The 19850-nt window shown below is 32.4% G+C and overlaps 1 protein-coding gene across 1 annotated transcript; it reads left to right on the top strand.

Annotated features, from left to right (window-relative positions):
- The first annotated feature begins 17056 nt into the window (after positions 1 to 17056).
- LOC18596023 (uncharacterized) lies at positions 17057 to 19447 on the top strand. Its single transcript, XM_018122687.2, has 4 exons — positions 17057 to 17396; positions 17731 to 17841; positions 17949 to 18897; positions 18991 to 19447. Exons 1-4 carry the CDS (start codon positions 17202 to 17204, stop codon positions 19245 to 19247), a joined length of 1512 nt encoding a protein of 503 aa, XP_017978176.1. The 5' UTR covers positions 17057 to 17201; the 3' UTR covers positions 19248 to 19447.
- Positions 19448 to 19850: the final 403 nt, after the last annotated feature.

Below are 19850 nucleotides of genomic sequence, written 5' to 3'. Positions count from 1 at the left end.
AATAGTATGTATATATTTAAATATTATTGTGATTTTTTGGTGGAATGCAAATTGGATATTTTACCTGTGCATGAGTAAAGGAAGAGTAACAGAAGATAATTGGAGTCCAAGAATGGTTGAAGGATTTAATTGCAAAGAAATAAAAAGTTGATTGGTAGAATTGTGATTAGTAAAAGTTAGGGGACTAATGAGCAGTTAAACCTAACTAGTATTTATTTATTTATCTATTTAATTATTTACTATTCTTTTATACTAAAGCCATAGAGTTTGGCAAAATATACATGCAATTCAAAGAAGGAACAAACATGGGCTGCCCTATGTAAAGGAAAATTATGCATGTAAAAACATGGCCACATGGCTTTGTTAGAAGGGACAAATAAATAAATAAATAAATAAATATTGCAAACCAATGCATGTATAAGGCAATTTAATCGAAGGATTCAGGAATGGATAAGAAATTTAAAATGCAAACCACCAAACTTTGGGCAATCTGCCAAACAATGGGGAGAAATGAAGCAAACAAAGTTGAAAAGGCATTCCACATAGGGGAATCTGCCCATTTGCAACACTAAGAGAGCTAGTCTTTCATGAGCATTGGACTTTCAAATTTTCATAATTGAAGCTGGAGACTTGAAGGAAGAAGAATAAAGGAAACTGGTGATGAAGTTGGAAGCTTAGTTCTTGGTCAAGAGGAAAAAAGCTTTGCATGGTTAATTTGTGCACCAGCTTAAGCCTATATACAGTTTTCTTCTGAAAGTTTAAGGTTTTCCAAATCAAAGCTTAAGGTTGAAAATTTCATGTTGGGTAAGGAATTCTTCATTGAGCCTCAAAGAATTTAAGTTCAAGAAAAATTAATAGTGCTTAATCTTATTGTGACAAATTTAATACGTTGGGCTAATCAAGTGTTAGAATTGTTGGAAAAGTAGCGTATTTCATAAGATTCAAACATCTTATATTGCTAAGGTACATAAAGGTGTGAGTGCTTTAAATAAGCAAACATACTATAAGCTTGTTGCAAAGAAGAAAAAGAAGTGAGCTCACGTGCACACGAGATCGGGATAGGCTTTGAGAAAATTCATATTTCCTCCTCTGCACGCGTGTATACAAGTGGGCTAGACCCAATTGAATTTTTTGTTCCTTGGCTTTAATTTTTCTTTGAAGTTTTCGTAGCCTTTGGTTGAATCAAGCTCAAACTCTACATGCTGATGACTCTCCAACATCTATCTGACAAAGCACTCTACCATGCTGATAACTTTCTTGATTTTGCTACAACGTATACTTGACATGTTAACCAAGTTTCTCTCAACTCCTTGATTTGATGCAACATTAATCTCATTTGGTGCAACATTTACTTCATTCCCTACCTATAAATACAGCCTCCCTACTTCACTCATAACACACAAAAGTCTCTCATATTCTCTTAAGTCTTCTTTGCTTATTTTCTGGTTCTTTTCCTTCCTAATTAGGTTCTTTCTTTCTACTGTTCCTGTCATCCCTTACTTGTTTATGCAATTTATAAGGAAGGGTTTATTGAATCTTGGAGGATAACCGCTACAGTCTTTTTGTATCGAGTTTTATACTTCGAATGGGCTAAAATTATCCTTAAGGACAGTGATACCACGCCTCAAACTTCCTAGTGTTCTTACTTGCTTCATTTTATTTTCATTTGTTTCCCAATTTTTATAATAATCTTAAGGATAATGGATTCCCAAGTTGATAATGCTGCTGCCACTATTCGTACTGCTGCCTCTGTCCCTACTGCCACCACCACCGTTAATGGTTCCACCATGGCTCCCATTTTGTTGACCATTCCTCTTATGCCTTTGGTTTCATATGCCAAACCATTTCCAAATATTTCCAAAATAGAAGTCTTTGATGGCAAAAACTTCAAAAGATGGCAAGAAAGAATTTTTTCAATCCTTGATGTTCATGGGGTGGCTTTTGTGCTAATTGATTCCAAGCCAAATGATGTTAAGATGTTGGAACCATGGATGCACGCAAATAAGATATATAGGTATACAATCATTAGCACACTTTCTAATAAGTTGTTTGATGTATACAGTTCCTATAAAGAAGCAAAGCAAATATGGGAGTCAATGATTGCAAAATATATTGCTGGAGATGTTGGGAAACAGAAGTTCGTTATTGGCAACTTCTATCGTTGGAAGATGACAGATGATAAAGACATCAAGAGTCAGATCAATGAATACCACAAGCTGGTAGATGACTTGAAGGTTGAAAAAATCAACTTGCAAAAAGAGTTCTTTGCTGGGTTGTTGATTGAAAAGCTGCCAGAATCATGGAATGGCTACAAGCAACAATTGAAACACAAGGAAAAACAGTTGTCACTTGCAGACTTGATTGTGCACATCATCATTGAAGACACAACTTGAGGGAGATTAAGGCTTCCAAAGTAAAGGAAGTTGCAACTAAAGCCAATTTGATTCAAGGTAGAACCTAGTGTCAACAAAGGTATCCTTATAAACTTGACAATAAACCCAAAGCTTCTCATCCCACATTTAAAAAGAAGGATAGTTGTTTTATTTGTGGAAAGCCATGACATCATGCCGCACAATGCAAGAATAGAGCAAAGGGAAATGTCAAACTTACTAATCCAAGAGTCAAGTTGGTCAAAGCAGATGAATCCGATGATGTAATTGCTACGGTCATTTCACAAGCCAATATGGTGGCCAGTGTGAAGGAATGGGTGGTAGACTTAAGTGCTACCAAGTATATTTGTGCAAACAATAATGTCTTTACCTCCTATACTCCAGTAAGAGGAGGAGAAAAGATAATATACCTTGATGATTCTCGAACTGCTCAAGTTCTTGGTAAAAGGAAAGTCCTTCTCAAGCTCACATCTGGCAATACCTTAGCTCTAAATGATGTTCTTCATGTTCCTAATATAAGGGCAAACCTGGTGTATATGACCTTATTAGGTAAGGTTGGGGTAAAAGTGTTATTCTAATATAACAATATCGTAATGACTCTTTGTACTTAACATTTTCAATGTTCTGAATGAAAATGATAGTTCTCCTGCTTACATGATTAACTCTATTGATTTATGGCATGGTAGACTATGACATATTAGCATTCTTTATATTAAGAAAATGCAATCATTTGGTTTAATTTCTAGTATTAAAAATGGATGCTTTAATAAATGTGAGATATGTGCTGAAATGAAATCACCTAAGAAAACTTGTATTTAAGTAAATAGAGAATTTGAATTAGTAAGTTTAATTTGACTAACAAAATCCACAAGTGGTTATATATTCACCTTTGATGGGGGTGCTATAACTTGGAAATAAGCCAAACAAACAATAATTGCTAAATCTATAATGGAGTCAGAATTTATAGCTTTAGAGTTGGCTGGCAACGAGGCTGAGTGGTTAAAAAATCTCTTAGCAGATATTTCGTTGGAAATGAAACCAACATCTTTTGTGTCTATGCATTGTGATTGCCAAGAAGCAATAGCCATTGCAAAGAACAAAATTTTCAATGGTAAAAATAGACACATTCATTTGAGACATGATGTAGTAAAGCAAATGTTTAGAGATAGAATTATATACATTAATTATGTAAAGTCAAAGCTGAATTTGGTTGATCCTTTGACTAAACATTTGGGAAGAAAATTAATTAATACTACATCGAGGGGAATGAGACTTAAGCCAATTGAAGAAATCAACAAATAATAGTAACCCAACCTATGTGGTTAGTGATCTCATGAATTAGGTTCATATAGGTAATAACAAGTTATTTATTGATACATTAATACATTATTAAAATTATTGTCCCTCCTATGGTGTATGAAAAATGCAAGACTACAATGCAAGATAGATTGAGTTAAACTCTTAATGAATTTCATATCTCTTATGGGTAGTGTATTAAACTACAATAAACACTTGATGGAATCACCTATATAAGTGTGAGGTGGGGCCACTCCTATAAAAATCATGATAAAATCTTTATAACACTTATGAATAACTAGGCACGCGCATGGCCTATTCACATAAACCGGGTTTAACAGTAGAAATTATGGGGGTATAATGTGATTGATGAAAACTATATTTCACATAAAGAATTTTGGTTCATTTAAGGTACAAACTTCACCAAAATTCTGTGACTTATGTTTTATTCTTTCTAGGGGCGATTCATAACTTAAAAAGCACCAGTCACGATGCATTACATTTAAATGAAATTTGACCCAATAAAGACTTCCTATAAAAACTTATGAAATATATGGGGGATTGTTGGAAAACTAGTGTATTTCATAAGATTCAAGCATCCCACATTGCTAAGGTACATAAAAGTGCCAGTGCTTTAAATAAGCGAACACATTATAGATTTCTTGTAAAGAAGAAAAAGAAGTGGGCTCGCGTGCACATGAGATTGAGATATGTCACGACCCGGTACTCTCCTCGAGCCTGTGACAACCGTCGCGATGTTCCGATAGACATTCATTACCCAGCATGCCAACTGAAACCCCGCAAGGCTTTAATATCAGTCTTCTTATCTCCCCTACGAGCAACAGTTGATAATATCATATTTTGAAAGATTATAAGCTATTTTCAAACCCAAACAATAAAGAAAATAATTTTCGTCTCACAGGGGTATTTTGATCATTTTTTCTGAAAATTTCAAAATCCATATAAAAATATAGTATACGAGTGAAAGATACATATTTCATAATTAAAAATAAGTTTAGATGTCTAAAACATTCATTTAAGGTGAAATTATGACTATTTGAATATAATAAAAATATTCAAAAAAATATTTCATTTTCTTATAAAATAATTTTTATAGAGTTATCTGTAAGAAATTTTTGTTGCGTAAAAGCGAAATAAATTCATACACTGTAATATAGATAGTCAAGGTATGTAATTTAATTTACAATGACACGTGGGCCCCCAAATGACAAAGGTGAACGAAGGCTGTGAACCTACGATTTTTGAGGAAGTAAAGCCAATTATAGCCCTTAACGAAATGAGCTATCTACCGACTATCTTGAGCCTGAAATAGGTGGAAAGGAGGGTGGTGAGATTATATAATCCCAGTGAGTAAACAAATATCATCTAAAATATCTAAAGCCGAGTAAATGGAGATAGATAAAATAGATTAGCATAAAAATGATTCACAGCATTTCGAACTCGTTTTAATAAGATAAAATAGATTCATTTCACCCAAATAAACAACAAGGCTTATGATTTCCTGAAAAGTTTGGCTCGTGCCAAAATCATTCTCATACTCAGTTGTTAGGGATACCTTGACCGGGGGCTATCCCAACCGAGTCCGCCAAGGCTGTTAAAAAGTAATGTACGCATAAATCATGTTTTTATTTTGAAAACATAACCATTCCTTGGCGTTGGCTGAGTTCACCCTCATGTGGTGGTTTGGCGTGAAGTGAACTCTAAAGTTTTACCTCGGGAGTTACCCTATGCGCCTCTCTGACCGAGGTACGTATATAACAGGATTCCGTGTCCCTCTAATAGGTTGGTTCACAAAACTCGCCCACTGCAGAAGCTAAACCCATCATACAATAAAATTTGCCATAGCATGACATGGTAATTATTTTATTTTACAGCCTCTCAAGGCAAATCAACAGTTCATACATTTTCAGCACATTTACGAATTCAACCATTCATGCCAATATTGTCATAAGCCATTCAATTCAAACCATGATTTATAACACAGCAATTAGTCTCTAATTACTCAATTTTCAAAACCATCATTCAATTTCAAGATAATTTTATAAAATCATTTAATTTAATCACATTTTTGCTTATAAAACATAAAGATTTACCATTTAAATTCATTTTCCATAAAATCACAAAAATGAATTAAAATTCACTTTAGATAATCAAGATGATGATAAGGTTACTCACTATTTCGGGTGTCGAATTTTTTTAGAGTACTCTGACTATCGATCATCGGGTACAATTTTTTTACCCTTATTGGAGGATTGACCACCTAGACATAATGCACAATCAAGCAATTTACCACATTGGTGCTAAACCGTTATAAAACTATATGGATGCATGAAATGGAATGCAAATTGTTCGGATTATCATCTAAACACGGTGTTCTACACAAATTCAATTGTGTACCTAAATAAAACGGTATTGACCTAATTCGATCTATCACCCGATTAATTAGCCAATACGTCCAATTCAATTCCAAACAATTCCATTTCTCTTCCAATTCTCCAAATCATTAAACACAATTTAAATAACTTGAAATGTGGCAAAATCATCCTCACATTTTCTCTTGGAAATTTCGGTCATGGTGGGTGCATCAACACTATGATTTTTCCTACTTGATTTTCTTACCGTAATTCATCATTTCCTAACCAATTCACTTGAAATAAAATCAAATCCACCATCCACACTCTACATGGACGATTCGGCCAATGATGGGTGATGGGAGGAAGTGAATTTTTCCTGTTGGCTTTTCATGCTACACATTACTAACTAATTAAAAACACTAAAATACATTAAAATCTAACCAAATCAAGCATCAAAACCTCCCTCTAAGTATTCGGTTAGCAAGGGATTCATCATGATTTCATGTGATTCAACCATGAAAAATAAGACAAAAGGCTTAAGATAGAGAGATCTCAAGCTTAAATTGAAAAATCTTACCTTTTTTTCACTTGTTTCCTTGAATTTTCACATTTTTCCCTTGAATTTTTCCACCTAGGGTTTTGTTCTTCCTTTTTCTTGCTTCTCCTTGGTGACGCCGACCATAATGAAGAGAAATGGGCTGGTTTTGTGCTAATTTATAAGGAAAATAATAAAGAAATAAAAGCTTGACACTTGTCACCTTACCATTGGTCCATTTTTAAATTCTTAACTATTAATCTTTCTTTCTCCACCACATAAAATCCTTCAATTATCCATGATAATAATGGGTGAAATTCATGTGCTGGACAAGTGTTGGGTGGTGTAAAATTACAATTTTACCCTTGGGATGGCAAAATTACTATTTTACCCTTATCTTGGAAAAAACGTCAAAATTAAAATTCTTCACTTCTCAAACTCAAATTATACTCCAAATGATCAATCTTAGTCAAAAATTTCATCCAACACTCACATCTTAACCTCGGGTGGCAAAATGACCATTTTGCCCCTAAGTCATGAAAATTCCAATTTAACTCCAAATCGATCCTCGAACTCCGAATCATCATTTTAAGTCATTCTGGGGTTTTAAAATTCTAAATTTCATCTTAAAATCTCTATTTGGACTAGTTCGAGGCTTAATTCAACTTAATTGTACCATTTGGTACATTGTCGTCCTTTAATAATTTTCGAGGTACCCAAGTAAGCAAACATACATTCTTATGTAAGAATGGCATAATAAACATATTGTAGAGCCGGGCTTGATAGATAAGCCTAGAGAAAATTCAAATTTCCCCTCCCCTACGCACGAGTATACATGTGGGCTAGGCCCAAGTGAAATTTTTGTGCCTTGGCTTTAATTTTGTTTATAAGTTTTTTGTCACAGCCCAAATTTCGAGCTATGATCGCCGCATGGGCCCAATGGGCATAGCCCACCAAGCCTAAGTAAGCCTATTTATACAATCCTGATCATTAATCCCAACCATCATTTCTAAAATCACATACTGTAATTCTCAACAAAAAATATTTCAGTAACATTCTATAGTGACCCAATACTCACCATTTTATTTTGTCAAAATAATGTCACCCGTTTGCCAACTCATAGTGGCATCAGTAATCAAATTTACATATTTGACTTATAACATGGATTCTAGCGGATTATATTACATATACGTGAACATACTCTTGACCGTCAGCGGAGTGATCGTGGGTAAAGGTACAGCTACTGAGATGCCATAGTACCTACCGAGAGGATGAGCATACGTGGACACTCAATCTAGGTCCCACCTATCTTCGAATATGAAAACATTAAGTTTAAAAACGTAAGTATTAAGATCAGTGAGTGAACATAAGAAGGGAACAAACAATCGATAGGAAGAATTTAGAAATCATGATGCACTTGTTTCAAAAATAATGCAATTGATTTAATTTCTTACTAAAAACCCCTCATTTCAAACTTTGATTAATAACCTTATAGTGTTGCAAAAACCCATGATCAATCCATGAAGTTAAATGGGTGAAAAATATGTCAAAATCAAGCATGGCAGCAAGTTTCTAGCTGCAGCGAGAAACAGTCTTAGTTTGCATATGTTTCATTTTTTCTTGCATATCTCCCACTATAGAAGTTCAATTGACCTAATTTTTAGACCATTAAAAATATGGGAAGAAGGGCTACAACTTTAATGTTTACCACTTTGCCCAGTTCTAATTGGAAGGTGGTCAAAATTGTTGTCAAAATGGAAGCAGTGCACCAGAATTTTGGATATACCCGAGAGTTTCTCGCTGCAGCGAGAATTCTTTTTTGTTGTAGTGAGAAACAGGGCTGGTTTGTGCCCCCACCACTCGACAGTTTCTCGCTACAGTGAGAATGCAGCAAGATTCAGGGCAGATGACAAATTAAGGGATTTTCACATGCCACAAAATCCATTCCTTCCATATTGCACATCAAAGTGAACACATTGACAATAATCAGTTTCTCAGTATTCATTTCAATCACTTATTATAATCATAAACTTTCTTTCACATATACATATATAAACATACATAAACACGTACATCACCCCACTTCATTCATCGTCATAGCCGAGTCATAATCATCGGCTTATGCGCACTCCTTACTTACACATAATCGGGTCATCATCGGCTTATGCGCACTCCTTACTCGCACATAGTCGGGTCATCATTGGCTTATACGCACTCCCTACTCGCACATAGCCGGGTCATCATCAGCTCATGTGCATTCTCACATCGCACATAGCTGGGTCATCATTATCAAACAACATTATTCTTCAATGCACAACAAATATTCATATATATACATACCAACATAATATAAGAGCACATGGATTTATCTTTTTACATATTTCACATTTTCACAACATCAAAACATTTTATCAAGGGCTTGTTCCCATGCATAATTTAATGAAAACCAAGTAAAATCATTTAAATGCTTCATCCCAACACATACGTATTTTCCAATAACACTTTGATGCAAGTTCACTCATCGGTCTTGTTGATTATTTTGCTTGACTCTAGCCTCAACTAATGCTCCAAATGGACATGTGAGGCCTTGTTGGAACGTATACACACACAATATCACCACCAACCCAAATTGGCATTAATATAATTCCAAAAGCTCTTTCCTAAATCAAGTTCTACTAGTTATTCCTAACTAGTTTCCAATTGCCATTAAGTGGCTAGTTATTTACACCACTCTAGTCACCCTAAGAGTGAATAAACAACCTCAACAATAAAACACTCACAAACCCCATTGTTAGCCATTATCGACAACTAAAGAAATTTAACCCTAACTTATACTCACCCTGATAGTCCTTGAAGTTGAATTCTCATTCAAAATTCTTCAACCTAATAAGGAAAATCACTCACTCTTTCTCTATATGTTCAGTTAGTGAGAGGAAGATATAAGTAAGACTTTTTAAGGGTTTTAAGGTGAGAAAGTGAAAGAGCATAACAGGTTTTATGAAAAAGTGCTCAAAAGCACGAAAATTGAAGTTAATTGAGAGAGCTATGAAAGCTTTGTGGGAGGCTCCCATGGAGATGAAGAAACGTGAGATGGGAAGGGAAGAAGAAATGGTTGGAAGCTACTGGAAATTGCTGGAGCTTTAGATATTTGTATCTAAAGTTTATCCCATTTTTCATGTAATTTACCAAAATGCCCTTAACATGGTGGCTTGTCTTCCTCCAATCCTTTATGCAATTTTTTTACTTTTTTTTGTGCGAGATAAAGTCCATAATGGTTTTGAAGTACTCAAGTTCACAAAAACTTAAAAATTTAGACCCGAGATGCAAAATGACCATTTTGCCCTTACCTTGGAAATCATCATTATTTTTATTTCCTTCGTCATCTTATCCTTATTTTCATCATTCATTTGTGCCTTAGGCCTACTTAAGCCTTAATAATGTTTGGAAGCATACTTCTAGGGGCTCACTAAAGAAAATGATGAAATTACCCCTAGTCCATTTTATCACGTTTACTTCTAGTTACGTGTCTATAAAGGTCGAGGTTTCACAAGTTCACTTCTGAATTACTCCTTTTTCTTGGTAATCAACCTCAATTAGCAACCAATAAGCATTATTAGCCACCACCTCAAAGTATGAGGTACTACATTTTCTTAGCCTTTGATTGAATCGAATTCAAACTCTACATGTTGATGACTCTCCAATGTCTATTTGACCAAGTACTCTAACATGCTGATGACTCTCCTGATTTTGGTACAACCTACACCTGACTAAGTATACATGCTGACCAAGTTTCTCTCAACTCCATGATTTGATGCAACGTTCACCTTATTTGATGCAACGTTCACTTCATTTCTTGTCCATAAATACAACCTCCCTACTTCACTTACAACACACAAAAGCCTCTTATCTTCTTTTAAGTCTTCTCTGATTTATTTCCTTCCTAGCTAGGTTCTTTCTTTCTGCTGTTCTTGCCATCCCTTACTAGTTTGTGCAAACTATAAGGAAGGGTTTGTTGAATCTAGGAGGATAACCGCTACAGTCCTTTTGCACCATGTTTTATACTTCGAAGGGGCTAAAATTATTCTTAAGAACAGTGATACCACGCCTTAGACTTCTTAATGTTCTTACTTGCATTATTTTATTTTCATTTGTTTCCCAATTTTTATGACAAGAACTATGCCTTGGATGAATTAAGCTGCCCATGAGGTAAGTTGAAGAGGGTTTATTACTTGGCTACTTATGATAATTAGCTATAGGTTGCAAGGAAATGCTAAGCTTGTGTAATTAATTTAATGTACTTTATTGCAATGGGTTAAAGGAAAAGAGATTGTTGAAAATCATTTAGTGGAATTAAATAAAACTACAAAGGGATTATTAGTAATATTGGTAAAAAATCCCACCAATTGAGGTAAATAGGCGTTAAATTTTAAAACTATATTCCTAGAAATATATATATATATGTTATACTTGATGGTTGAACGAAATTGTGGTAAGTATGAGCTGATAGAAAACCCTAAGTTGTTTGTGATTATGACAAGGATTTTAATCCGTTTTCTATATATTATATATATGTATACAATTACATGTTTTTGAATACGAGGAAACAAACCTTTGATGAGCTTTTCATTTCAAAATCATGCCTTGCAAGCTTGTGTGGTGTTTAGGCCAATGGTCTTCACTTGATTCATGGATTTAATGTTAAATTGTCGATTTTCACTTAGAATGCTGATTTGATAGTTACGCCATGCCTTGAGATAAATTATGCATAACATTTGATTTATGATTACACTATTTTTGATCTATCATGTTTTGCAAATATAGTAAATTGGGACAATTTTTATTTTAACATGATTGAGACACTCGGAGGTAGGACCTATTACCACGCAAGGTTAAGTGTGGTCTTTATGGACAAAGTAGTGATTATTGATTATAGATACTATCGTAACGTGCGGGTCCGGGAACCCGTCCGCTAGACGTGGGTGAAAATCTAAATATCTTGGAGTCGCCACCAATCTGTTTTTATTTAGGTGTGATTGGTCACCTATTAACCCGATATTAATCAACGAAGTCCTAAATTGATTTTAGGTCTGTCAAAAGAACAAGAGCTGATCTACATTTTTTAGAGTTGGGTTCGGGAGTGCAGTTACGCACGGAGAAGGGTTAGCACCTCCGTGGCGCCCGTTCCACGAACGGTACCATTTAATCTTAAGTTATCCTATTGCAGCCTACCCTTGATTTTATTTTTATGTTTCCTTAATCCTTAGTTATTAATTAATTTTTTATTATGTCAGTTGATTGAGTCTTTTATTTAGTTTCACGAATGCACGTGATGCAATCGTAAAAATGATGTCATGATTTATTCAATTTTAAATAATGATAGTGACAATCTTTTATTGGAAAATCATCCGTAAACCATCTCAACTCTTTGGTGAAGTCTCAAAGTTTTCCTCACCTAGGGATGTCCTCAAAAGAACTTGTTTCTACGAGCTCTTCGAGGGAATCCCATCATCGGAATTCTCACTGTAACAACAAAATAAATGTGGTATGCTGTGACAGGATAAAAAGATGATATCTATATGAATGCATTTATTAATTTAGTTGGTTCATTACTCACACAATAATATGTTTAATAATTTAAGGTGATTTATTACTTTATTTATATATTTATTATTATTTATGATTTTTTTAATGTATATTATTTTTTACAATGATTATTTGAGTTAATGGGTATTAGAGTATAGAATTCGAATTCATCTCGACGCTTCGGTGAGAATTCATCTCGAACTTCATGTAAATTTATTTTTAAAATATATATTATTTTTTAACAACGATTATTTAAGTTAATGAATATTGGAGTATGGAGTTTGGACTTATCCCAACATTTCGGTAAAAATTTGTCTCGAACTCCGCACTTAAGAAAATTCACTCGAAAGAGGCAACTCTTTACCCTTTTATGTAAAATTCTATCATCGGATTACTCAAAAGAATCATTTCATTTTTATAATAATTATATTTACATCATGTATTTTTTATTTATTATATAATTAATTTATTCTTATTAGATATATTTTCTCTTCTATTTATTTAATTCCTTCCTATGTGGTTATATGTTTTATTATTATTATCTTACTTGGTCTATTTTTTATGACTCATAATATTTCAAAGTTCTATCTTGTGCTTATAACACATATGTGTAAATATATTAATAAAATGGAAAATATTGCATAATTTCTAAACAAAGGGAAAAATCATAAACATGCAAATCAAAAATTGCCAAGCCCAAGAATAAGTCCAATCAACATTTAAGGAAAAGGTCCATTACCTAACGGGCCAAAACAAGCCCAAAGACCTTTAGTTTGATGGGCTCCAACCAAATGTCCAAAAGCTGATTTTTCAAGTAAGCTCCAAGGGGGCAGCACCGGTCTGCTCCACTTCCAGGTGCCTAAGCCTCGTGAAACGCATTATATGGTGCAATGAAGGTAAGTCTGCTCTTGCTGCACCGCTTGGGAGAAAAGAAAAAGCCCTCTCCAACCAATGTGACGTCGTTTGAAAGCTCTCATTCTAATTATATAAACTGATTTTTTTTTTTAACTTTTCTTCTTCCTCTTTCCCTTCTAAAACCAACCCCCATTTCTCTAAAAAGCTTCCACTTTTCTACTTCTTCTTCGGCTCTCTCTCACCATAGTTTTAGGTTCCAAACTCTACTCATTCTCCCACTCTCCCTTTTTACCGATCTCTCTCTCTCTTTTGCACCGGTAGCAAACACCTATCATTTCTCTCATTTCAACTACCCAAAAAGCCTTCCCTTTTCTCCCCACTATCGGCCTCCTTTTAAGAGCTGGATTGTCCAAAAATTTCGACAATCCAGTGATAAAATTATGCTCTTCTAAGCATGATTTCACAAGGCTCGAGCATAAATGGGGCTAATTGCCGAAGGTAACTATTCCCCAAAATTCGGCTACTTTTCAGGGGATTTAAGTGCCCGTAATGACTTACCGGAGAGGGGGGCTGAGTACACACTCAATCTTCCCCCTGTTTTCTTCTCTTTCCTTTTTTTTATTATTTATATTTTTGATTGATTTTGAATGGGTGTCTACAGATACTTGATTAAAGAGGGGACCCTAAAGCCTCGATTTATATTTGGTGATATGGGTAGTTTCTATGAGTAGGTGATTGATGTTATTGACATGAAAGAGTAAGACTAAGGGTTGTACTAAACCTATCCGATGTTTATGCTCACTTATGAATTTTTATTAAACAAAGCATGGCATTAATTCTTGAATTTAGTTTTCAAATGGCAAGTGAAATTTACGTATTCATTGACAACTGGTTATTTTGTATTTTATGTTTAAGATTTCTCATTTTATACTTGCCATTAGATTTACTGTTGGAAGGATATTGAAGTTAAAAGATTTTCTAGCATGCTAATTATAACCATTACCATATGTGCTTTTACTTATGAATTGATATTTTTTAAGACTTGTAAGGCATAAAAATCTCACAGTTAATTGATTATATTTCCACCACTTATTCCTAGATTTAAAAATATTCCACCTTTATGTTTGTTTCCCCTCCTTGCCTATTCACGGAGCCAATGATCACTGAATTTGTTAAAGTCACCCATGTTATTTAATGTGCAGATAAATAAATAGTTGGAGACATCGTTTGCGAGGAATCCTTTTTCAACTAGGTAGGTAATGGCATCTCCTAGTTTTCTTTGTGTCACTCCGTTGTCCAGTTGTCGAGTCGTTTTTAAATTGTAAGAAGTAATGTGTTTGAAACTATTTTGAGACTAAGACCTTTAAATATTATAAATTAAAAATGTGGAGTTGTGTTTATCGAAACACTTTGAACTATTACTTGGTTATCATTATTTCGATGTGGATTATGGATGAGACAATGATTTTGATGGTTGACAAAATTAATTGGAGTAGTAATGACAATGTGAGGAGAAGAAAATATAGGTGAAATAAAATGCTTAGAAGGCTAGTTGGTTGTGTAGGCTTGTTTATATGACTTGTGTATCGATAACAGTCGTGTGAGTGGGTCATTACAATTATTTTTTAATTTATAATATCTACTTATGAATTTTCTTTTCTTATTTGTTCTTTTTTCTTTAACTTTAATATAAAAAGACCTCACTGTTTTAATTTTAATAAAAAATTAACTCTTTTAAATATTTAACTTTAAACATTTAAAGTTATTCAACTGTTGTTAGAGATCATTCATCCTTTTATTAACTATGGAAGGGATAATGCCTTGTAATTCAGTTTTTTATCGAGTCACTTGGTTGAAAATTAAACTCACCTTAAGACCTTTATGGCCTGTTTGGTTAGAGGAATGGCTTAAAAAATTTTGTCTCCTATTTGGTTTGTTTTTGGAGGAAGAAATATTCATTCTAAAGCTTGGCAAAATCTTGGAATAACTAATACTACTTCCCTCAGGTCGTGTTTGGTTAGCCATTCCCCCTCTATTCCTTACAAAATTTTATCTCCTTATTTGGTTTGCTTTTGTGGAACGAATGGCTATTCAAAATTTGGCAAAAGCTTGGAATAGCAAATACCACCTTCTCCCATGGTATTAGGTATTCCACACCCATGGGAATAAAATTCAAACATTTTGAACTAAAATGTCCTTATTTATTTTTAAAAATTACACACTTAAATTTATAAAATTAATACTTTAAATTAAAATTTAAAAATTATTAATATTTTCAAATTTTAATTAAAATATATTTAAATTATAAATAAAAATTTAATATTTTAAAATATTAATTTTTAAAATTTTAAGTGAAATTTAAATTAAAAAATGAAAAATGCAAAGAGAGAAAAATAAATCTTATTATAATAAAAAGGTTAAGTTATTAATTATATATTATAAAATATTTTGAATTAAAAATTAATTAAAAGTATTAATATTTTAATCATAATAATATTTAAATTATAAATTAAATTACCAATTATTAATATTTTAAATCAATTATAAATTATTAATATTTAAAAAATAAAATAAAAAATCATAATAACATTTAAATTATAAATAAAATAGTAGTATTTTATAATACTAATGATTAAATTATAAATAAAATATTAATACTTAAATAATCAATTATTAATATTTAAAAGAATATAAATTATTAATATTTAAAAGATAATATTAAATAAAAATAAATAATCATAATAAAATTTAATTTATAAATAAAATATAAATATTTAAAAAATTAATAATTAATTTATAAATAAAATATTAATATTTAAATGATAAATTATTAATATTATAAATAAAAAATAAATTATTAACATTTGAAAAATAAAATAAATTAAAAATAAATAATCATAATAACATTTAATATTAATGATTAAAGTATAAATAAAATATTAATATTTAAACTATCAAATTTTAATATTTTAAATAAATTATGCTTTATTAATGTTTAAAAATAAAATAATTTAAAAATAAATAATCATAATAACATTTAAATTATAAATAAAATATTAACATTTTATAACGTTAATGATTATTATAAATAAAATATTAATATTTAAAAATAAAATAAAATAAAATAATCATTATATATACTAAAGGGTAATTTTATTTTTTTATTTTTTTATTGCTTTCTTATTCTAAAGTTATTGTTACCAACCAAGTACTTCCATTCGTCATACCAAACTACCTAATACCTATTATATTCTATTCTCATGTAATAACTATTCTATTCCATGAACTAAACGTGCCATCATGTTATTAGCTATTTCATACCAATGGAAATAGAATCCATACATTTTGGATTAAAATGTCTTTATTTTTTAAAATTACAAACTTAAACTTATAAAATTAATATTTTAATATTTTTATTATAATATATTTAAATTATAAATAAAATATTAATATTTTAAAAATATTAATTTCTACCTTATTAAGTGAAAATATGAATTAAAAAATGAAAAATGCAAAAAGAGAAAAAATCTTATTATAATAAAAAGTTTATGTTTTTCATTATATATTATAAAATATTTTGAATTAAAAAATTAATTAAAAGCATTAATATTTTAATCATAATAATATTTAAATTATATATAAAATATTTATATTTTAAAATTTTAATGATTAAATTATGAATAAAATATTAATATTTAAACTATAAATTATTAATATTTTAAATCAAATATAAATTATTAATATTTAAAAAAGAAAAAAATAATATATAATAATAAATATTTTTATCTTTTTATTTTCTATTTCTTTCTTATTCTAAAGTTATTTTTACTACCCAAACTATAATAAATTATAATAACTATTACTATTTTATTTCATTATCTACCAAATTATTTAATAATTATTTTATTTTATTTATTTTTGTCTATTTTGTGAATAAGATGTATTGTCATGAGCTAGCCATACATTAACTTCGGTCTGTTTTGTTCTCTTCAACCCGGCCCATCGTCTCAACATTCGGATCCTAAAAAACATAAAAGTAAATAGCCCGCCCTACAGAGAGTCAGATCAAAAATTCAAAAAGCAAACGGCAAAAAATCTAGAGGGAGAAAGAAAGGGGAAAATTCTAGATTGGAAATTACCACAAATAAAAAAAAGAAAAAGGAAAGGATGAGGAGAACGGAATGGAAAGCGAAATCCGTGAGGAAACCGCTGAGAGATGTATCGAATAACAATAGTACAAGGAGTTTCTCCAAATCGGAGATTCCGAAGAAGAAAATGGTCGACGAAGACAAGATTCAAAAGCACGACTCCCTCGATCGCCTCCTTCTCGTTCAATCCGATCTTTCCTCTCTCCTCCGCCAGGTATGACCAAAACTAAAATTTTAAGTTTTTCTTTTCGGTACCCAGTTATGATTCAATGTTGTTGTTTAGGGTTTAGCTTCTGTTTGGTTCCTGAGGAGATATGCTAAAATTACATGTAAAATTATCCGAGTTTATCAAGGTTTTACTTTTTCATTTTATTACTTATTTTATTTAATTTTTTGTATGTGTTAGATGGATTCCTTAGATTTTGCAATCTAATTGCTGCATTATCTTTTTTCCCCTGAGAATACGAGTTGCTTACTTACCTGTTATAAGCTTTTCAATAAATTTGTACCTAAACTGATATACACCAATCTATGTTTTGCAATGGCAGATTGATGAACTTGTTGCGGAAGCTTTTAAGCTTAAGGCAACAAGCGGAAATGGGAGAAAAGAAATCGAATCTTTCACGAATGTCTTGTCCGAGATGCTTTCCTCTTTAAAGGTTAATCTTTTAGTTTAATTTTCTTAAGTATATATCGCTTGAATTTGAATATATATATATATATTTGTTGCAGGAATAACATGGATTTTCGTGTTCTATAATTGCAGCGGTGGGTTCCCAGATTTCAAAAGGTGCTTTCGAGTCCTTCTGCTGGGGACTACAAAGATCAGCCTGGACAACGTTTGGAAAGTGAAACTGTTCCTTTTGTAAATGTAAATGAAAAGGAATGCTTTGATGTTGGGAGTCCAGAAGAAACCACATTGGACTCGTTAATATCTCCTTCTCCCCTTGTTTCTTGGCGTGTTGCTGACTGCAATGTTGAGGGAGGTAGACAGCTGTTTCTGCTTACACCTCTTCCTATGTCAAAAGCTTTGTCTTCCAAGAGGCGTGATTCGTCTAAATCAGTATTTGAAAGGATTGCTTCCAAATCTACTGTTGAGCTGCCATCTTTTCTCAACATTCCTAGGGATGAAAATGACGATTTGCTTGAAGGTGTTGCCGTAAAGCCAACGCCGATTAAGCCTTCTGATCCTTTTGTGGCTGAAACAGAGAAGACATTGAAGTGTGGGTTTGTTTCTTCACCAGTGTTATCAAGAAGAAACCATTCTATGCTTGTCATGACTCCATGCTTAAAAATGTCGCCTCCTAAATCTTGTGTGCTGCTTGAACCGATTCATAAGTCCTCGCATAGAGGCGACTATGGAGTGCGCAAGTCTACCCCGTTTCCTGTTGGAATTAGCAACAGTGCTTTTTCTGAATCCTCTGGCAGTGAAGCTACTGCGGATCTGACTTTGAAGTATCCAGAACTACTGGGCATAAAACAAACTTACAAATCAGAAATTGGGAAGAAAGAGCTGGAATCCTCACCAACGTGGTTGTTCTCACCTCCTAAAAGTTGCATCTTGTTGGAGCCACCAGATGAGAAATCCATGGACAATGTTGCCTCTGATCACCACTTGCATATCCCATGTGCTTTAAATCAACAAACGGAATTGCCTTTGACAAAAGGAAATGATGTTACAGATGGTGTCCAGCAAAACAAAGCGTTTAACGAAGGTACTTTTTGTTATATTTATGATTAATTAAATTAACTCACTGATGTTTTTTCTTCAGCAGTAAATTGAACATCAAATTCTCTTGTTTCTGCAGAAAATACTTGCAACAACTTGGCACTCGTACAAAGTACTCCAATGTGGAAAGAACCTGAGAGCACAATGCAGGCAGGCAAACGTCCTGGTGAGAGTACTCTGAAGAAAGAGTTATGGACAAAGTTTGAAGCAGTGTCAACTTTTGGACTTCGTTATAATGCCTCTGCAGTTCAAAGGACTGCTAGGAAGGGATTTCTTGACATGCTGGATGAGGTCTCATGCGATGATGAAAATCCAATACCAGATGGTTTGAGATGACATACACCTCTTCATATCTGAAAACAGCTCAATGCTGATTTGTAACTGGTGGTGTTTGCTGATATTTGTCCGTAAATTTCTTGGGAGTGTTTTTTTGGTTTTTACCACATAATTACCACCTACAATACATGTGTATTGTGCCTGTTCAATGTTAATAGTATCCATTTTATAATATAACAGCGAGAGCAGCTCTAGAAGCATCATGCATATATATAAACTTCTACTCTTTCTGCAGAATTAGGTGAAAATTTTGAGAACTTTTCAATTAAGAAACACAATTTCTTATAAAACCTTGTCATTATTTTGTCCCTCTCAACCTTTTCTAGTCTTTTGTCATACAAATTAGCAATACCCATAAGAACTAAGCCGCTGAAATAATCTCCAATGATAAGTATGACACTTCATACTTGTATTTTATCCAAGAAAAGCTATAGTTTATAGTAATTGTTAGTTATTTCTTGAATGCAAAAAGCATGGCTACAATCTCTACAATCCCAAACCCAATTTGGTAAAAGAATAATGAACTACCTCTCACAAAGTCGGAAGAAAAAAAACGTTCACATGAGGCAGCTATAAATATCAATTTTGATTAATTATTATTTT

The sequence above is a fragment of the Theobroma cacao genome, chromosome 6, assembly GCF_053813885.1.
Source record: "Theobroma cacao isolate CCN51 chromosome 6, ASM5381388v1, whole genome shotgun sequence".
In the NCBI taxonomy this organism is placed as follows: Eukaryota; Viridiplantae; Streptophyta; class Magnoliopsida; order Malvales; family Malvaceae; genus Theobroma; species Theobroma cacao.
This window is presented reverse-complemented; position numbering and strand designations above follow the sequence as displayed.

Coding starts and splice junctions, on each gene's coding strand:
- LOC18596023 (XM_018122687.2), top strand. CDS start 17,202: ATGAGGAGAACGGAATGGAAAGCGAAATCCGTGAGGAAACCGCTGAGA. Junction 17,397..17,730: donor TTTCCTCTCTCCTCCGCCAG/GTATGACCAAAA, acceptor TTGCAATGGCAG/ATTGATGAACTTGTTGCGGA. Junction 17,842..17,948: donor AGATGCTTTCCTCTTTAAAG/GTTAATCTTTTA, acceptor CTATAATTGCAG/CGGTGGGTTCCCAGATTTCA.